The sequence below is a fragment of the Chionomys nivalis genome, chromosome 2 (genome assembly GCF_950005125.1).
Source record: "Chionomys nivalis chromosome 2, mChiNiv1.1, whole genome shotgun sequence".
Lineage (NCBI taxonomy): Eukaryota > Metazoa > Chordata > Mammalia > Rodentia > Cricetidae > Chionomys > Chionomys nivalis.
Window position 1 is genome coordinate 131,157,884 of NC_080087.1, and position 19,843 is coordinate 131,177,726.

General features: G+C 38.4%; 1 protein-coding gene and 1 pseudogene across 8 annotated transcripts in view; both read right to left on the reverse strand.

Annotated features, from left to right (window-relative positions):
* Window positions 1-911: 911 nt before the first annotated feature.
* Window positions 912-1,082, reverse strand: LOC130870627 (U2 spliceosomal RNA; annotated as a pseudogene).
* Window positions 1,083-1,914: 832 nt separating this feature from the next.
* Window positions 1,915-19,843, reverse strand: part of Pikfyve (phosphoinositide kinase, FYVE-type zinc finger containing) — an 85,018-nt gene continuing 67,089 nt past the window's right edge. For 7 of the 8 annotated variants that reach the window (XM_057755573.1, XM_057755590.1, XM_057755624.1 and 4 more), the window contains 11 exons: window positions 17,665-17,760; window positions 16,149-16,232; window positions 15,254-15,351; window positions 12,277-12,441; window positions 10,438-10,497; window positions 9,714-9,890; window positions 8,600-8,703; window positions 7,765-7,893; window positions 6,280-6,541; window positions 5,820-5,894; window positions 1,915-5,249 (listed from right to left, as the gene is read on the reverse strand). In XM_057755573.1, the coding sequence (XP_057611556.1) occupies window positions 5,134-5,249; window positions 5,820-5,894; window positions 6,280-6,541; window positions 7,765-7,893; window positions 8,600-8,703; window positions 9,714-9,890; window positions 10,438-10,497; window positions 12,277-12,441; window positions 15,254-15,351; window positions 16,149-16,232; window positions 17,665-17,760 (1,366 nt within the window). In that variant the 3' untranslated portion in view covers window positions 1,915-5,133. The remainder of the gene's footprint in view (window positions 5,250-5,819; window positions 5,895-6,279; window positions 6,542-7,764; window positions 7,894-8,599; window positions 8,704-9,713; window positions 9,891-10,437; window positions 10,498-12,276; window positions 12,442-15,253; window positions 15,352-16,148; window positions 16,233-17,664; window positions 17,761-19,843) is intronic. The other variant, XM_057755596.1, reaches the window with a different exon arrangement.

A 19,843-nucleotide genomic window follows, 5' to 3' on the forward strand; every position in this document is an offset into this window, starting at 1 on the left:
AGGGGAGGCAGCAGCACTGGCACCAGGCCAGCTGTCATGGCAGCTGGGAGCTGGTTCAGGTCCTCCTGTCTCGTGGCTCAGCAGCTGTTGCTGGGGTCCCTGGCAGACCTAGGTTGGCTCATTTTTTTGGGAAGTAAACATACCACATGTTCAGATAGTCAGTTTAGTCTGGTTTAGGCCAGTTTAGGCCTGTTGACCTCCCTCCCCTCCCCAGAGTTCTTTTTAATGAACATACCTAGTGAGGTGGTCAGATAACCTGAAGGAGTGGGTTCTCTCCTTCCACCATGGGGGATTCTGGGATGGAATTCAGGGCTCTCAGGTTGACAGCAAGTACCATACCACTGAGATGGCATGCACTTGTATTTCAAGACACAAGAGGCCTTAAATGGCCTAAGGAGAATTTCTTCTACACTTTCTGCTGACTGGGAAAGGTTCCAACCAACCCTTTTTAAGGAGCTGAGGTATTCAGAAGTTCCTAATCCTTACTCTAAAACAAGTTGAAAACAGACTTCAAAAGTTGGCTGGGAAAGGGAGAATCCATTCACCTCAGCAATCTGGTCTGTGGAAGTCTACCCTTACTCCAAGAGATAATCACACATACATGCACACAGAGGCTGGATTCAGTGGGTCTAAAAAGAGAAAACATGAAATTGAGAAGATGTGGGGAGGGGAATGGGGAAAGAAAGAGGAGAAAGATTTGATCAAAGATTTCATTATATGAATGTATGAAATTCTAAAACAACAAAAAACAACCCATTAGAAACAAAGAAAATGAGATTATAGATCTGATCTGTTATCCTTTGTCTCCCAGTGCTGAAAACCCAAACTTTCAGTACTCATCAGTCATGCCATTTTACACGTACTCTCCTAACAGAAAACAAACCCTGGAGCATTAGCACTGGTTATCCCCCAAATGGGGAATAACTGGTTGTCCTGATGATACCCGATCACTGTGTGGAGCGAACAGAGCAAGCTCCTACTCCATCTCCCAGTTAAAAAAATCCATTTAATATATTCTCTTGAATAGAGGTATCAGATATTAAACTGATAAGAAGAGATACTACACTTGTGATGACATGGATGAACCCGGAGAAGTTTGTACATAAGTCAGGACAGTCACAACATAACTACATGCGGTGACTTGAGTGGTCACTCTTACAAAGCAAATGGTATTGACCTGGGACTGGGGGATGAGTGTGCTTCACACCAATGCTGAATTTTAACTTAAAATATCTTTAGATGGTAAATTTTGTTCTACATTTCTTATTACAACATATAAGTGCTAAGACAAAATTAAAGACTCCTTAATTTTTTTCCTTAAGCACTGACCCAGGAATTTCCTAATTTCTAGCATAAAAGACTTCGGGTGACTGAAGACTAGAAGCTACTGTCTTAATTCCACAGAGCAGGGTCAGGGCCTGAGCTGTCGTTCCTTTAGGTCTGTGTCCGCCCTATTTCCCCACACAGCCTAGTCGCAGCCTTCTCAGGGGCACACTCTGTGCAAGCCTTTCTACCCTGTCACTCTCAGCTTTGACCCCCTGAACCCTCGTGGCCTTGGGACCACAACTGTGGCAACACGGAGGTGAGCTCAGCATCAGCTGGAACAGTATTTACCTTCAAGTTCATGGCAGAAGGAATGACCATGGAGTCCCACCCACCCCACAATTTGCAGATCCTGTACAGAAAAGGACTTCCCTTCCTTGAATGCTCTATCAAGAAAACGAAAAAACAGGAAGAATTGGAAGACCCATATGACCATGCCCATTACTGATCAAAATGCAAAACTGAATTCTCCCACTGGAAACAAAAGGGAAGAGAATAAACAGAAAGAACAAAAGTAACACAGGCAGGCAGAACTTCCCCTCCTTTGTTAGCTTCTTCAAACAGATCCAAAACTCAGAAGAGTATGTAAATTCCAGTTTATTGTAGGTCCTCTTTACAGTACAAGTCTCTAAAAGGCTAGGGTTATCTTTAAATAATATGTCAATCATATAAAACAGTTGGAAACAAGGTTAAAGAAATATATACATTTCAATACATTAAGTACTTTTAATATTGAGTTTTCATATTAAATTAGGAGGCTACTGTCATTTACAACGTTATTTCTTCTGCTGTAAACCTGTTGAAAGACATTATGTACATCTTCCTCTATAAAACTGACAGCGCAGCATTAACAAAACTGCTCATGATTGTAATTTTCATTTTTTCCTATAATACACTGCACCCGTTACAAAAACAACCAAAAAAAGAAAAGAAAAAAGCATTGCACTAAATATTTTGAATACTGCATAAGTCACTTTGAGAGCATGAATGTCCTGGTCAGACTTCACCAGGCTCACTGGCAGCGGTTTTCACACTGGAAACTCAGCTAACTTTCTACAGGCTAATAACTCTCCTTGGCATTTCCAAGAAGCCCACTGCTGATGGATAAAAGGCCAAAACCAGTCAGCCACAAAGCTGTCACACGAGCCAATGCTGATCTGAACGACCCTGTTATTTATACTGATGCTTAGATTTCTGTAGGACTTAAGAACCCATAAAGCACACAGTAGACTACAAAGGGGCTCACAACAGCTCATTTCTCCTTTCTTCCCTCAGGCAGAGAAAAAAAAATTAAGTCTCTTCTAATTTTTAAACAAAATTTTATATCATCAAAAAGCTTCACATTTATAAATAAGTTTTTTATACAAAGCAACATGTTGACATAATTCTCTCATGTTACTATCAGTTACTTTGGAATTCATTTATAGTCTGAGCATGAGATTCCTTCCTTATTCACAGCTTTTCAACATTAAAATTCTTTGGGCCATGAAAGGAAGTTCAGGAGGAAATCATTCATTCACGTGAAAGCATTTGAAATACTGTATAAGCATACATATCCACGACAGCGGCGCAGCCGCTGTATCTCTTCTGCGATTCCCCTTCATTAACACCAGCCAAACATTAATTCTAAAAGGACAAGTCAAGCTTTCAAAGAAATAATCTTGCCTCAGAAAGTTTAGTTACCAAAATACCAGAGGCAACAATACTTTAAAAAGCAAAATTGCTTTTCAAGTCAGGGGCAAGAGAGGATGGATACACCATTCTCCTGTCAGGGGTTACTGCCCTACCTGGAGCTCAGCTATGTGGACTGAACTGAAACCAACAAGAAAAACAGAAACAACCAGACACAGCAGGGAAAGGCATCAGTACAGTACCAGAGGAAGTGGGGAGGACATATAGCCCTAACCAACCGGATAGAAAGAATGAACAGAGCTGGCATTTCAAACCAGACATGAAAGCCTTTGTTTCTGGATGCACAGAAGTAGCATACACGCAATCTTCATGTCAGTACAACTCCTTTACTGACCTTTAACACCACAACTGGACTCTTCAGTGTTTGGTCCACCTTCACAAGGCGCAGATACAAGACTGAGAGGCTGAGGCTTAACATCAGGCAGACGTGCGTCCTTATTCAACTTGCTATGAATTCAAAACTAAAGCTCTCAATAAACAAATAGCTAGCTACCACTTCACTCTCTACAGTAAACTTGTCAAACGTGTGCCTACTTCAGCTGCAGACTATTCTATGTAGCACAGTACATCCAGCCTCTTTTTTTTCTGTGAATATTGATGTGCTATTAGAGGAAGTTTGAAAATATTGAATTACAACTTTATAAATGTCCAAATATCCTTGTCACATAAAAGTCAAGAGGAAATGTTTACATATTTTTTATTATTTTCTGGGGTGAAAGCATCTCATAGTTCGGGATTCCTAGTCACTTAGACAAGAATGCTGGTTAGTAACACAGTCCTTAAATAGGAATAACTTCACCTCTCAGCATTTCTCAGCAGCACTGGTCAGTGTGGTAAAAACTTAAAAGTGAGAATATCCACAGTGAAACCTTTATAGAGCCCACTAAACTGCTAACAGTGTTGAAAGATACTTTACCACTATAAAACAAAACAAAACAATTATTCCTTCTCATTCAGTTTCTTAGATTGGGTCTAATCTATCTTTTACTATCAAAAAATCCTTCATTATTAATTATTCAGTTTGGGATTCAGTGACTACAATTCATTTCCTGTTCATTCTGTTCCCCCAAAATTAGAGAAAAATCCAGACTATGAATGCACATGCAGGTTAAGTGCTGTTTGGCACATTACACAGAAGTTTTAAACAAGCTCCTTAAAGTGCTCTAAGAAAGGCTTTAAAGCTAATGGTTATAGGCTCTTACCACCCGCGAAAAGATAGAATGATAAAGCCTTGAATGCAATTAAAAACAAGGTGAGCTGGAGAATACAGAGTATGACAGAATTCCCAGTTTAATTAAACTCTTAATAAAGCAAGCACCAATCTGTTTAACTGGCAATTAGTGGAGTAAATAGGAACTTTCCTAAATATTTCAGAAATTATAAGTACACACATAGGAAACATAAAATGAACTAAGCAAGTCTATAAGTCTCAGGGAAAAAGTGTCAAATGTGATGTCAGACAGGCACAGTCTACCAGACAAGCTACAATCTATCAGTCACAATCTATCATAGTCTACCAGACAGCCACAGTCTATTAGATAGTCACAATCTATCAGTCACAGTCTACCAGACCGCTACAATCTATCAGATAGATAGTCAAGGTCTACCAGACAGTCACAGTCTATCAGACAGCTACAATCTATCAGATAGTCACGGTCTACCAGACAGTCACAGTCTATCAGACAGCTACAATCTATCAGATAGTCAAGGTCTACCAGACAGTTACAGTCTATCAGACAGCTACAATCTATCAGATAGTCACAGTCTACCAGATAGAGCTTTATTCTTTAAGCAACTGAGTTAGTAAACATGACAACTCGATTTCTTACCCTACACCCTCATCTCCAATCACAGCCCCTGGAGAAGAACCTGTATTTAACTTTGTATAGTTTCCCGTTTTACAGGCAGCTAATTTCAAGTAGCAGAAGCAAAGTACAATTCACGGAGCTTTTACCCTGCAGTTATGAACAGTCTAAAGAAAGTCTATGGGCAATCACAGAACTGAAAGGCCTTTGTGTTCAGTGATAGATGAGACAAAGAAATAAACATGTCATACAGTTGGGCCTCTTGCTCAGATCCACGTTCCTTCACAGTCTACTTCAAATCATCTGCAGAATTTCAGCAATTCAGATCCAACCCTGTCCAGTGGTCCGGCACCATCAGGAAATATTTGTCCATTGCTTCACAAAATCTAGTCCTATACAACTCTGGAGAGACCACAGTTGGCATTTTACCTAAGACAATGAAAGACAAAGGGAGGAATTAAAAAATTAAGTGTATGAGCATATAAAAAAAAAAATCAATCGGGCAACTGAATTAACTATGAACTGCTATATGCCAAAGCACTCAGGGTATCTGCTCTGATATCTGCCACAGATAGCGTCTTTCTCAGATATGAGTTCTTCTCCTCTTAAGAGAACAGATACCTAAACTCAGGAATGAACTAGAGAATCTAGAAGATACCAAGTATTAATTAGGGTCAATCCTTTATTCAGAATCTCTAGCTTTTAAAAAACTTCTTACTTTGAAAAAAAATGTCATAAATCCAGTATTTCCCTACTTACATACATCTTCACATTAAAGTCATTTTAGAAAAATCAAAGATATCCACATTAATTTTTTGTTTTACTTTGCATGTAGAGAGGGGGTCTTACATACCCAAAGCTGGCCTTGAACTCAAGATGCTCATACCTCAGACTCCAAAGCACTGGAATTACACCACCATGCCTGGTAACCATGTTTCTTAAGTATCCAAGGAATATGTGAGGACAGTTCAAATAGTAAACAAAGTAACATTTTCTCACCTTGTCCTCCTAAAATTCCTGTTGACTTCACAACCATCTCAAGCTTTTTGTCCCATGTAAATGTTCGAATATAATCTAGGGATGGAAAGAGGGCAACACGAGCAGAAGAGCTGTTGTGAGCTAAGCCAGAACAGTAGCAATGCCTGTTACAATTTCTACGGCACCACTGCTAGTGCTGTCCAAAGAGCTGTCCCCACATCACTCAGGTTAATTCTTACAGCCATGACACAGAGCCTCCTTTTCAGGCGATTGTCATTACCTTTTAATTTATATGTTTTTGGAAATGAAGAAACTGAATAGAACAGACTAGAATGAAAACTTGTTTGTTAACTTTGAAATTATAAATGAAAGCTTCCAAAAGTATTCAGTGATTATGATACTAAGCCAGTTCAACAGGCTCTCTGAAATTTTACTCCAGTTTTAACCACAAGCTATAAACAGGGTACAGTTATTGACTTACCTATGATTCCAACTACCAGCTCATTGCTAGTGTCATCTCGACCAACCAGCAAAGAATAGTCTATAATGAGGTGGCTTGAAAGGAAATGGGCGTCACTATGGATGGAGGTTCTCAGCACAGATTTGGAGTGGGAACGAATATACAGAGGGTTGTCACGAACCATCTTTAGGAGGTTTTCATCCAGCAGAACTACATCACAACTCTCTTTCCCAGTGTCAGTTTTTACATTTCGATTCCTAAGTGAACCTTTCAAATCAAAAACCTACCAAAACAAAAATTCTTTATTATTTATGTGCAAATTTGTCACTACAATTAATTAGTGCAATTAAAAGACAAAAGATTCCTTGTAGTTAACTATCGTAATATGCCCTTCTAAATTTTATTTCAAAATTTAACTTTATTGGGCCGGGCGGTGGTGGCGCACGCCTTTAATCCCAGCACTCGGGAGGCAGAGGCAGGCGGATCTCTGTGAGTTCGAGACCAGCCTGGTCTACAAGAGCTAGTTCCAGGACAGGCTCCAAAGCCACAGAGAAACCCTGCCTCGAAAAAACCAAAAAAAAAAAAAAAAAAAAAAAAATTTAACTTTATTATAACTATAACTAATTTAATTATATATTTAGTTATATAAAATATAACTAATTTAATTTATAAGTATACAGTGATATAATTATGTAATACAAAAAGTACATGGTATATAATACATTAAATTCATGGTGACACAATTATATTATATAAAACAATATACTGGCACTCAATTATTAAAACAGTTCAGAAATAATCTGTCAATTTAACCAATTTAAAATGTATTAACAGGTTTCAGATCGTCCAATGGTATGAAAGAAGACTTAGGAAACTTAAGACATTAAAACTCTATGCAATCATTAAAGGCAAGGTACAAGTGAGAACATAAATTTCAGAATATCTGAACGGTAGGAATGTCAAAGAACTGGATGACTAGAACCATTCCACCCTAGAGTGTCTTCTACAGACCAGCGCTAGCCAGTCAGTCCTGGCTCATGAAGATGTTACAGCTAGTGGCAGAAGGTGAAAGCATTAAACACCCAGTGTAGCTCAGTCTGTGTTCTCAGACAAAGACATTCTCGGTGACACACGGTTTTCACACTAGAAAGGGGTCAGGGAGCAGCACTTTAGAGAGCACTATGAAGTCTAGACTAGGTGCCTAGTTAGCGGCAGAGGCAGGAATGTTACTCTCACAACATCTAGACCAACATGAAGTCTAAAAACAGCCAAGTGACTGACAGATGCTCAATCTTTGTAGGGCTCAGCTAATTCCATTTTAAAGTTAAGATGGTAGGAGGGCATCTGTCTTCTTAGTCCACCAGCTACCTGATTCTAAAACATGAAATGTTAAATTTTAAAATGAGATATATACTAACTTTTCTTTCTTCCAAAAGTCAGTCAAACGTGCACTACTGACTAACATAAGATGTCCTCGCAGTCGAACGTGACACACAATGTCCTCACCTGTGCCATCTTTCTCCCATAGAAAAGATTTTCCATGACAAGGAGATCTAACTTCTTCTCAGTGTTGTTTTGAGAGTTCTTATAACCAATTCTGTAAACTCCAAGAATTTTGGCCAAAGCAGTGGGCCTCTAGTCAAAAAGAGATCAAAATAAACTATTACCAAAATAAGATTATCTCTAAGTCATATAATATCTGGTTTGTCCATGTAATAGCCAAGAATGGTTTTCTACTAATATACCAGGAACAGGTACTTGAAATTCTTCAACGTCAGAAGTTGCATGCCAGTAACAATGTTAGATCCTTAAATTATACAACAAGATAGCTAGTCCTTCACAGCTGTTCAAATTCAAAAACTTTATCATCACATGAACATTATTTACCCTAATAATCTGCAATAAATTATTACTTGACGACAACAACCAAAAGAACCATCACAATTTCTTCATTAAATATTCACGGTCACTGATCATTGACAAGTGAGCAAACCCGAGCTACTGTTTTGCCAGCTAAGGGAAGTACTTTCTCATTACTCAACATATATTATTTTTGTCTCAACAAAAATACTATGTCTTTAAATGGATACCTAATAGTCTCATATTTTATATTAACTTACATATGTATGTAGGTATGTACACGCCAACCAACAGCTAATTGTTTAAGGTTACATGGTTCCTCAATGGCAGAGGTAGGGAAACCAGGTATCTAAAGACTCTGCATTCCTTCACATCACAGCAGAATAAAAGATTCCAGGCACGCCCTGCTCTTATCTTTCCACAGAGAAAGCTTTTTGAAGCCCAATGCACTGTAACTGCAGACAAGATTCAGGATTTCTACCTTTTGCTGGACAGCATTTGTGATGTAGTTGAAGTAGTGTGGCGCAAAGTCCAGGAAAGACTGAACTTCCAGACGAGGCATCTGCTTCAGAATGAATCTATCATCTACAGGAAGACATCCACATTTATTCATCACAATACATACTGTCCGCTATAAAATGAAAGGGAAATCATTCCAGAGCACCCAAATCACTTGTTTAGTTTCTGTTTTAAGGTTTTTTTTTACCACACTCTGAAAATTTTGATCAGAGAGCAATTACCAAGTAATTAAAATATTCACAGTCCTAAGGATTAGATGGACTAAAAACACCTACTACTCAAATCTACCCTCAAATCTAAATTCATAGCATAAATTCATTTATTTACTTTTTATAACTCTCAAAGAATGCTTATTAACTCCACTGCTACTTCAATAACTCTTGAAAGTCATTAAAGTTTTTATGAAGTCACAAATCTATACTGTCTTCAATAATTTTGTGTTCGGTGGGTATTATGTTATTAGGTAAGCCTGTATAGGAAACACATGGCCTTTGTATATTCTGGCCAAACATTTCTACTATTCTTTCTCTATCATCAGTTCTGTGGCACCCAACTGAGTTTCCCACAGGTCTTTGCTGTGGTCTGAATCTGAGATATCCCCCACCAGCCCCACGCTTTCAAGCTTGATCAGTCCGCTAACCCTGCTACGGAAGAGGTGAGGCATTAGGAGGCAGGCCCAGCTGGTAACAGAGAAAGACTTTTCCTCTACCCCAGCCTCATTTTCTGCCTCCTGTCTGTGATAATGTGAATGGCTAGCAGCCACCACATGCTCCCTCTGCCAACCACTCAGGAGCTGAACATGAACTGAAATAAATCTGCCCTCCCTTAGGCTGTGTCTGCCAGGCATCTGGAGTGCAGATATAGACAATAACCAATGCAGTTTCTACATAGATATGAAAACTCAGACCATGTCTCAGCCTATAGAATCTTTTAAGATTTTATTACTCTTCTCAGGAACAGAAAGAATCTAGAGGACTTTGCCAACAGTGAATATATAATGCCCACTTCAAGTGTGTCGTAAACCATCTCAAGGCAAAGAACAGCAAGTGTTTGCACCAGTGAGTAAACAGAATTACCTTCCGTGGCGTAGAATGCAGCTCCTGACTTGCCTCCCCGGGCCTGCCAGGGTGAGGAGTGAGAAAGGGAGCGGATGAAATCTTCTTCACTGCTCCCCAAAACCACCTCCCGCATCTTATGAAACTCTCCCGCATAGTACAGCCGACAGTAAAACTTGGCATTTGCATCTGAAAATTCTGCAAAGAGTTGAAAAGATTAAAAAGAAAAAAAGGATATAAACAGAAAATCTCTTACCTCTCCAAGTACCAAACATAATGTCAATCGCAACTGTGTTGTGGCAAGCTTCATATATCAGAACACCATCTGACCATCGAATATAAGGCTCTGTTCTGCTTTTACACTGGGTACTGTATTTTCTTCACTGCATTTCTAAAGCAATTCTTAAACGTCAGCTCTTATGAACATATAGTCATACGGTAGTGAGGACTGAAACCAGGGCCAAAACACGCTGGACGAGCATGTCATCCGCCCCCCCTCCAAATAAACACTTAATGATGTCAGGCTCCGCGTCTCTCAACTACATAGTAAGAAAGTATTTCAATTTTAAAAATTAAAGTATAATTTATTATAAATTACAATTTAAATAAAGAAAATAAATACTACAGATTTTATACATTGAAAACTCATACCAATACCTAACATTCATTTAAAAAAAAAATCAGTACATTTATCTAGAATGAAGTTACACATCTTAGTTAGACAAAATGTTAACTGCATACTTACGAAGTTCCACATGAGGATTTGTGAGTTGTTTTTTCTGTGTCTCTCCTCCATCCACCTCATCTAAAAGATTCAATATCGTTTATAAAAGCAAAGCATTAGACGTTCATTTTGTCCTTTTTCCAAATATAGCAACAAAAGTTAGCAGATTAATAATACAAATATCCTAATCAAATCACTATAATATATGCATTAGACAGACAAATTATGTAAATGACTACAATAAAAATGCATGCTCTATCCTGGGATTTAAATATTTCAGGTTGAATCACTTTTCTTACATATAAGTGATTTCTGTGACAGCAATATAGTAAACTCAAGCTTTTACACTAAGAATTCCCAAGGCTTTTCTACCTCTGTTATGATATTTTTTTCTAGGTGCATATATATACATATATGCTTCTTTGATATATTAAAGTCTTTTCTTTTTTTGCATTTGACTCATCTTTCTGGCCAGATCCACATGTTTACTGTTAGTATTCAGGCGTCTGTCAGGCCTGACCTTGGGGTATACGTCCTCAGCTGCAGCCACTATAGGCATCTCCTGTGCACAGTTACCGCATTCCCTTTAAAAAGGGCCCTGCCCACCCCCATCTCGCCCTCTTTCTCTCTGTCTCCGTCTGTCTCTCTATTCTCTCCTCTTCTGCTACTACTGTCCCCAGAAACCGGTCTCCCCGTACCCTGCCTCCCTTCCCATCCACTGTCCCCCAACAAAATATCCTTCCCTCCACCTGTGTTCTCTCTCACACCACTTTTTTTTTAATTACAACATTTACTATAAATACGAAACACATCCTAATGTCTAAAAGAACAAACCATCCCCTAAGTCTCACATTTCAGAACCATTTATTAGGCTTCATATCCCTTCATATCCCTCCAAGGAGCACAGTACAGACACCAACAGACCAGCAGTAACATACAGAATATTAAACATGTATTTCAAAAACTAGTAAAAAAAATTTATCAGTTGGTATGTTTTTGTTTTTCTTAGTTTTGAAATAGGGTGACCTAAAGTGGCCATGAACTTAAAATCCTCCTGCCTCAGCCTCCTGAGTGCTAGGATTATACCTGTATACCACCAAGTCAATCTGGAGTTTTGATTTTTTTCTTTTTTATATACAATATATGTTGATCACATTCTTTTCCCTCCCCCAAATCCTCCCTACCCACCTGACTTCAGTTCTCATGTTCTTGCCCTCTTTCTCAAAAAGAAAAAAAAAAGACATGAAAGTCAAAACAAAAATCTAAGAAGACAAAAAAAACCCTAAAAGAAAATATGCACACATACAAAAACAAAACAAAGAGTCTGTAATCTGCTTTCTGTTGGCATGGGGCCTGCCCTAGAATGTGGGTGATAAACCCAGAGACAATATGCACACATACAAAAACAAAACAAAGAGTGTGTAATCTGCTTTCTGTGGGCACAGGGCCTGCCCTAGAGTGCGGTGATAAACCCAGAGACACTCCGTTGGCAAGAACTGATTTTCCTTTCCCAGTAGGAACCAATGACTAACAGTTTGTTGGCTAGGAAATAAACAGCCATCTTACAGGGACTGGGGAAGAAGAAAGCATGTGGAGGAGATAATGGGTAATGAAAAGATGAATACATATTATGAATTATGTTTACATGTATAATGCCACTGAGACCTTAGAAGACTTTGCTTTTGCTTCTTTATAGGTATGGACACTAAAGCTTTCTGATTCTAGCACACAAAAAATAACATTGCAGACAACTGAAGCCAAATGGACTCTACAAGAATCATGCTGTTCCTGGTCTATTACACAAAACTGAAGAAAATAAATGAAGACTAAAAATAAGTCCATGCACCCCACTTAGCATACCTTGAGGCTCCCCGCCTTGGTTCTCCGTCCCCTCTTTGCCGGTCTGCCCCACCTGGTAGTAAGCACTGTCGGCCCCACGTAAAGTCTCCCTCTTCTGAGAAGAGAGATCAGGGCTCTTCCCTGACGTTCCTCTGAAGAAGGACAACATTCCTGAAGCTTTTTTGGCTTAAAAATGAAAGGTAACATATTAACTTAGAGGTAGGTCACTAACGGTGGCAGTAATCAGGCGTGAAGCTAATGGTCTGTGTTACGCAGATACTCTTGTTTACAGGTTTTAATTCCACATGATGATGTGTTTGTAAGTCAGTGAGCACCCTCATCAGAAACGTTCGGCTAGTTGAAAGTGAAATGCGAGAAATTCTCCAGAAAGCAAGACAAAACTCTTTGTTAAGCAATAGCAAGAATTACCACAGCATTCTTAAAACACTGCAGTAAAAATCAACATGAAACAATTTCATAAGCTAAAAGAATTCAGAGCTAAAGGTAACATCTTTGTATCTTTTGCACTCTGTATTGTTCTAATATTTATTTATTCTTATTTTATGCATATGGCAATTTGCCTGCATACACGTACACCACGTTCATGAATTCCTGAAGAAGCCAGAATCCCCTAGAACTGGAGTAACAGAAGGTTGTTAGCCATGATGTGGATGCTGGAAATCAGACCCACGTTCTCTGGAAGAAACACCAGCACTCAACCCATGAGCCATTTTAACAGAGGAAAACATTTTGTGCACAGAATCTTGGAAGGAAGGAAGGAAGGAAGGAAGGAGGAGGGAGGGAGGGAGGGAGGGAGGGAGGGAGGGAGGGAGGGAGGGAGGGAGGGAGGAAGGAAAGAGGTATCATATTTCACATGGGTATTGGAAAGACAACAAAGCAGCTAAGAGCATCATCTTGCCCTAGCAGAGGACCTAAGGTCTGTCCCTAGCACCCACACCAGACAGCTCGAAACTGCCTGTAACTCCAGCTGTAGATCTGACACCTTCTTCTGACTCAATGAGCACCTAGACTCAAAAGCACACCCCTACAAAGACACACACACATAATTAAATAAAATAGGTGCTGGAGAGAGGACTCAGCGTTAACAGCACACATTGCTCTTCCAGGAGACCTGTGTTTGGTCCTCAGCACCCATGTTAGGCAACTATGAGCTGCCTGTAACTCCAATTCCAGGGATCTGAAACCCTCTTCCGTCCTCCAAGGAGACATGCACAGCACACATAAATACACAGACATGTACATGAAAAAAATAGTAGAAATAAAATATTTTTTTCATTTTATTTTATGTGCATTGGTATTTTGTTAGGTCCCCTATAAGTGGAGTAACACAGCTGTAAACTGCCATGGAGGTGATAGGAATTGAACCTGGGTCATCTAGGAGAGTATTCTTTGAAAAAGCAGTCAGTGCACTCAGCCATAAAGCCATTCCTCCAGCCACAAAAAATAAAATCTTAAAAAAATTAGCATATATAAAATTTTTAAAAAGTATCCTAGAATGACAAGAATGTATACTTTTGCTTTTTTGTTTACAGTTTTTAATTTCATTCATCATATTAATATGTGTGATTCTAACAGTATCACTTACAAAATTCACAGAGTATCAATCATAAAAGTGCTTAATACCCACTGGTGCATAAGTCTTTGCTAACAGAAATGCAATTTTTGTGGGGATAACCATGTGTAGAGACCCAAAACACTGGACGGTGGCGCGTATAAACACAGCAGGACACTGGAGCGCTGACTTCCTCGGTCTCTGTAGAGTCAGAGGCGGCTGGCTCTTGCCTGGGTCCTGACAAGTAAGTCTGAAGGGCACAGATGCAACTGTGATAAAGGGCACAGATACACCCTACACCACCCTTCTCTTTGCTTCAGCAACTGTAATAAAGGAGCACAGATACACCCTACACCACCCTTCTCTTTGCTTCAGCAACTGTAATAAAGGAGTACAGATACACCCTACACCACCCTTCTCTTTGCTTCAGCAACTGTAATAAAGGAGCACGGATACACCCTACACCACCCTTCTCTTTGCTTCAGCAACTGTAATAAAGGAGCACGGATACACCCTACACCACCCTTCTCTTTGCTTCAGCAACTGTAATAAAGGAGCACAGATACACCCTACACCACCCTTCTCTTTGCTTCAGCACAAATTTGGAATATTGTTTTAATTTAAAGAAAATGAGAAAAATAATAAATCCTCTCTTGTCACTGGGCAGATCAACAGCAGCAACTGTCTGCTGCCGGTGTCAGTCATTCGTTAAGGCTTTGCAGTCACTTCAGCTTCCTGGACCTACCAACCACAAAGCATCAGCAAACACTGAACATGAGCCACATCCAAGTCCCGAGCAAGAGAATTAGTCTAAATCGTAGCTCCCTTCCTAAAAACATGGATGCAACAGACAATTCTTATGAGAGTATGGTAAAGTTTAAAGGAGACAATAGCAAAAAAGTTGTCGGTACACCAATAATGACACAAAATTTAAAAACGTGTACATGGTTATTGTTTCTTAGGGTGTATATTTTAGGTGGAATGCTTAAGAAAGACAGATCCTTTTTCTCACCAAGGGCTTCTACATGTTTTAAATTCACTAAACTGAATCTGCATTTCCAGAAGACTCACAGAAGCAAAACATCTATAAAACAGGATTTAAAAAAAAAAAAAAAAGTTTATTTTTCAAAGAGCAATTCTTACCAGATGGCACTTCTTATCACTTTTGTTTTCTTCCACAAATCATAAATAGAACAATTATAGAAATGTCTGCATTTAGAGCTGATGAGACGGCTTAGTGGTTACAGTACTTACCTCCAGGCCTGAGAACCTGAGCAAGACTGCTGAGATCCACACAGTGGAAGGATCAGATTGACTCCAGTTTCCATACACACACTGACTCTGGTTACCACACACACATAGACGCAATAATAGTAATAGTGGTAACAATAATAATAATAAATGTAATAAAAACTTAAATCTTACTTGGTTGGGGTTCTGCTTCTATTGTACGGTTTGTCTGTCCGCCACTAATTTCAGGTAATCTAATGGGGCTGCTACTCTTTGTTCTGTTATCTAAGGCACTACCATGAAAACAAAGAAAAAAATAGTTTGAAGATAATTCAGTTAGAAAAAAGCAAGCATCCTAATTCCTAAATTAATGCCACCCACAATACCAAAAATCTGATTCACGGTTTTGATAAAAACAAGTTACAAAAAAATTGAAATATTTACTAGGTTTAAAAAAATAAAATACTAGAACTAGAAAAGTATACAAAAATGTACAAAACAATAGACTTTTATAAAATTTTCCCAAACACCGTTAGAACTATATAATAAGTCAATTACAAAATTACATCAATTTCATTTTTTTTATTTTAGTTGCAAAGATAACTCAGACTATTAGGTCAGTAAAACAGGAGAATTTATTTCAGTAAGGATAAGCCTATGGCAATTTCTGTCTAAAACACAGAACATGCTAAGTGCATTGATTTGAGTATTTATTTCCTAAATATTAGGTTTATTAGTACTATAAAACTTGACAAACACTTAAAATTATAAAGCCAAGCAGTAGCACAACTAACTTTACAGGTTACTGGTTTTTTTTTCTTTAATAAAACAGCTTATTTTTATCATTTAAAAAATTGCAAATTTTAATCCACAGCACACAGTGACACATCACAACAATGTCAGTAACTGTGTCCTAAAGGCTGTGGAGACCTTACAAGACTTGAACTGTGCTCTGCAACAGCTAGCTGAAATGACTTGTGAGATCCTAGGAGATTGTGTGCTAATGTATGCTGTCAAAGAATAAAGTCCAAGAATACAGAAGATGATGACATAGCTCAATTTAGAAAGATTCTACTCAGTCATTATTCACCTATTTGCTGGAAGCCCTTCTTCAGCACTGTTCCACAGAGTTGCCTTGGACAATTCCTCTAAGGCATTTCGGTATTCTTTACAACTTGGGGCAGAAATAGGTTGAAAAGTGTTAAAACATTAAGCTCTTCTTTAACAACAAAACCTAAGTTTTAAAATAAATTTTGCATTGTAGAAGCATAATCATTGTAAATGTCCATAAAGATTTAACTCACCAGTTCATCAACTACATCCATTGTATAAGGGTTGGGATGTAACTTATGGGAGAGCTCTTGCTCTAAAGGCCCTGGATTTAATGGCCATCAACAACCCTCACACAACTCCCCCTAAAAAAGCCTACCTACAACTATCTGGATCAAATGAACAGATAAGTTAAAATAAGAAAGACTGAGACTTAGTTCAACAGAGAGTAACGGAATTTGAAAGTGATTTTCTATTTAAAGGATCTAAATTTTTTTTTTTTAAAAAAAAACATTCCAAAGGCTTAAAATCTGATTCTTGGATGAGTAGCCTGGAATATTAGTATGCATCACTTTCCTAAAATATTGAAACATGAATTCAGATAGAACACTTGCTTCCTTAAGAATGGCTATATTTTTTTGTGCCTTTAATATCTACTGACAGACTGTGATTAATCAACTAGGTAAGAAGCAAATATTATCATCATAATGCTAAAGCACAAAGAAAAGAATCATTATACAGACTCTTAGAAAGTGAAAAACTCTCATCTACAGAAAACGCTAACCTCCACGAAGGTAGAAGCACATACAACTATACTATTTACTCTGATATATCTATGCACCACATTTTGTTTACAATCAAATGTTTTTCAATAAATGTGACATTTTGTATAATCAATACATAAAAAGAATTTTTTTTTATTTTACACTTTACAATGAAAGGAAAACTTTAGTTAAGCACCTCAGATCCTATTTAAATTAAATTCACCCACAGCCAAAATAGTTTTATGAATGAGATTCTTACGTTTTTAGATATTAGATATAAATATTTTAAAGGTGCAAGGCTTCTTTAAGATAAACGGCAAGTCTGTAAGCTATGTATCCACACATGTCTTTGGACAAGGAGCAGAAATAGAATTCTCTAGGCAGGAAAATTTCAGGCACTGTGTGTGTGAAGTAGAAAGGAAATGATATTCAGATAATGCGAAACAGGTATGTTTCACTGTTATGTTAACAGCTAAACCACAGAAAGAGTTACCAGGGCTATCAATCAGACAGCGTGGTCAGAATATTCAAGGGTTAGTAAATACTACGCCAAGTCACATTAGCTGTTAAGTATACTTGCTTAAAAGTCATGCCAAATCCCATTATTTGAGTAAGGGTTTCCAAATTAAAAAAACAAACAAACAAAATTAAAAACCATCATGACTATAGAACATATATTTTTGCTTGCATTTAATCATTTTCCTTTATTTTATTGTAAACAGACCCTATGTAGGGTAATTAATAGACAGACATAGAAACTTAGAGCTGTAATACAGGAAAGGCTTAGAATACCTGAGTGCAAAAGCAATGATGGAGCTGGGCTCTTTCTCACAGACAGCAATGGGTACCCGTTCATGTTCATACATTAAATAGTGTTTATCTGGATCACTGCTCAATAAAGTAAGAATATAATTAGAAGTCAAATATAAAAATTGATTAACACAGAACAATCAAACCTCAGGACAATTTTAAGACAACCATATGCTAAGCAATAGAAGCATAATTAAGAAAGCCAAGATGCATGCAAATGCTGAGAAACTTCATCAACTAAACAAAAAGAAAAAATAAATATTTATAAATCAATTGAAAAAATGTCAGAAATAGTTTAGGGGCTGGAGAGATGGCTCAGCAGTTAAGAACACTAGGGCCAGGGCTTGATTCCTAGCACCCACATGGTAGCTTTGCAACTGTTACTCCAGTCCAGAGGGAATCCAATGCCCTCTTCTGGCCTCTCCAGGCACCAGGCATACACGTGATACATAGACATACACATAGGCAAAACACCCAGACACATAAAATTAAAAATAAATAGGTTTCAAATGGGGTTCTAGAAATGGTTACTCCAAAGCTTTAGCTACTGCCAAGATCTCGGTCATACTAGTCTCAAAAAAGAGTACGCAATAAATAATCTAAAATATGGTGTTCTATCATAACCCTCAGAGAGGCCTCCTAAAAGTTACGTAGAAATAGTGCTTCTAGTTCCTCAGCAATAACCTAAGAGTCACTCTGCTGTGATAACTTCAACCAAGTGTTAACTTCAACCCAAATTTCGTTCCCCTGACTTCTGGTCTAACTCCATTGGGATCCATTAGGTAGAGTCCCTGACTTTGCTTAGATGCCATTTACTGACTATCCAATATAGTGGAAAAACAACAGTGAGAAAAAGTTCTATTTACACATTTTCCGTATATGTACAGAGTTAAAAACACACTGGTCAGAACAGAACCGGCATGTATGTTTGTAGTGCAGGGAGGTAAAGAAACAATTCTGCAAGTAAATACAACCACTTTCTGTGGTGAGTGAGCCAGAGAATTATTATGGATGAATGTTAGGTCCTGTTCCCCAAGTCCCAGTGTAGTGGTATAGGGAGACAGGGCCTTTACATCAAGAATAATGACACCATACATGGCGTCAGTGTCCTTGCCATAAGGGACAAGTTAGCTCTCTCCACCATGTGAGGATGGCCTGGACGAGGACCCTTATCAGATTCGACCCTGCTGACATAAGTGTGATCCTCCAGCCTCCAGAGTTGTGAGAAATATATCTGTATTGTTTATAAGCAAACCAGGATATAAAAACTCATCATAGCAGCCTACATGAAGACAAAAACTCTGACAACACACAGAGACTTAATTTAGTTAGTACTAGGGCACAGAAGGGGCAACCAGTAAAGTTTTCTTCAAAAAAGACATAACTTCCTGGTTGAGAAAGAGGGTAATAGGACTCGGCCATTGTTCCCAATAGGAAGAACAAACGACATTGAACAACAGACAGCTAGGCCTGCGGTTGACCAAGTGAGCCTCTTCTACAAGACACCATGTAGTGAATCCTACATGTCTGAGTATCTCTACTGTCTCTTCCCCAAGACCGTGAGCTCCTAAGATGCTCTCCATCTGGGGACAAGAGAACAGTAATGAAAATTACTACTGAATAAAAACATAAGTAAAGGCTCATGGTTTGGATATACTTGTGCCAGCATAACAAAGGCAGCATCTGATGGCCACACAGGCCAACCAGCAGAAAAACAAGCTTTTACAGCCATAATGCATTTCTTTCCAGTCTGAGCGAGTCCAGCATTAAAAAAACGAAACAAACAAACAAAAAAAAATGGAAACATACTTGGATCATTTTGCTCCTTATTTATCAGTATCTGTTAAATTATAGGGGTGGCAATGCACTCATATACAACTAGCAATATGTGTTTTAAAGATAAGTGAATGTGGGCTGAGGAGATGACTCAGGTCACCATATAAGTCACCTAGCATCATATAAGAAGCCAGATATGACCACACATGCCTGTGATCTCCAGTACTAAGGGAAACAGAGACAAGATCACTGGGGTTTACTGGCTATCAGCTAGCTCTGGGTTCAGTGAAAGGCCCTGATGTTGCATATACACATGGATATTGCATATACACGTATACGCGTACGTACACTCACACACGCACACGCACACACTTCACATACTACA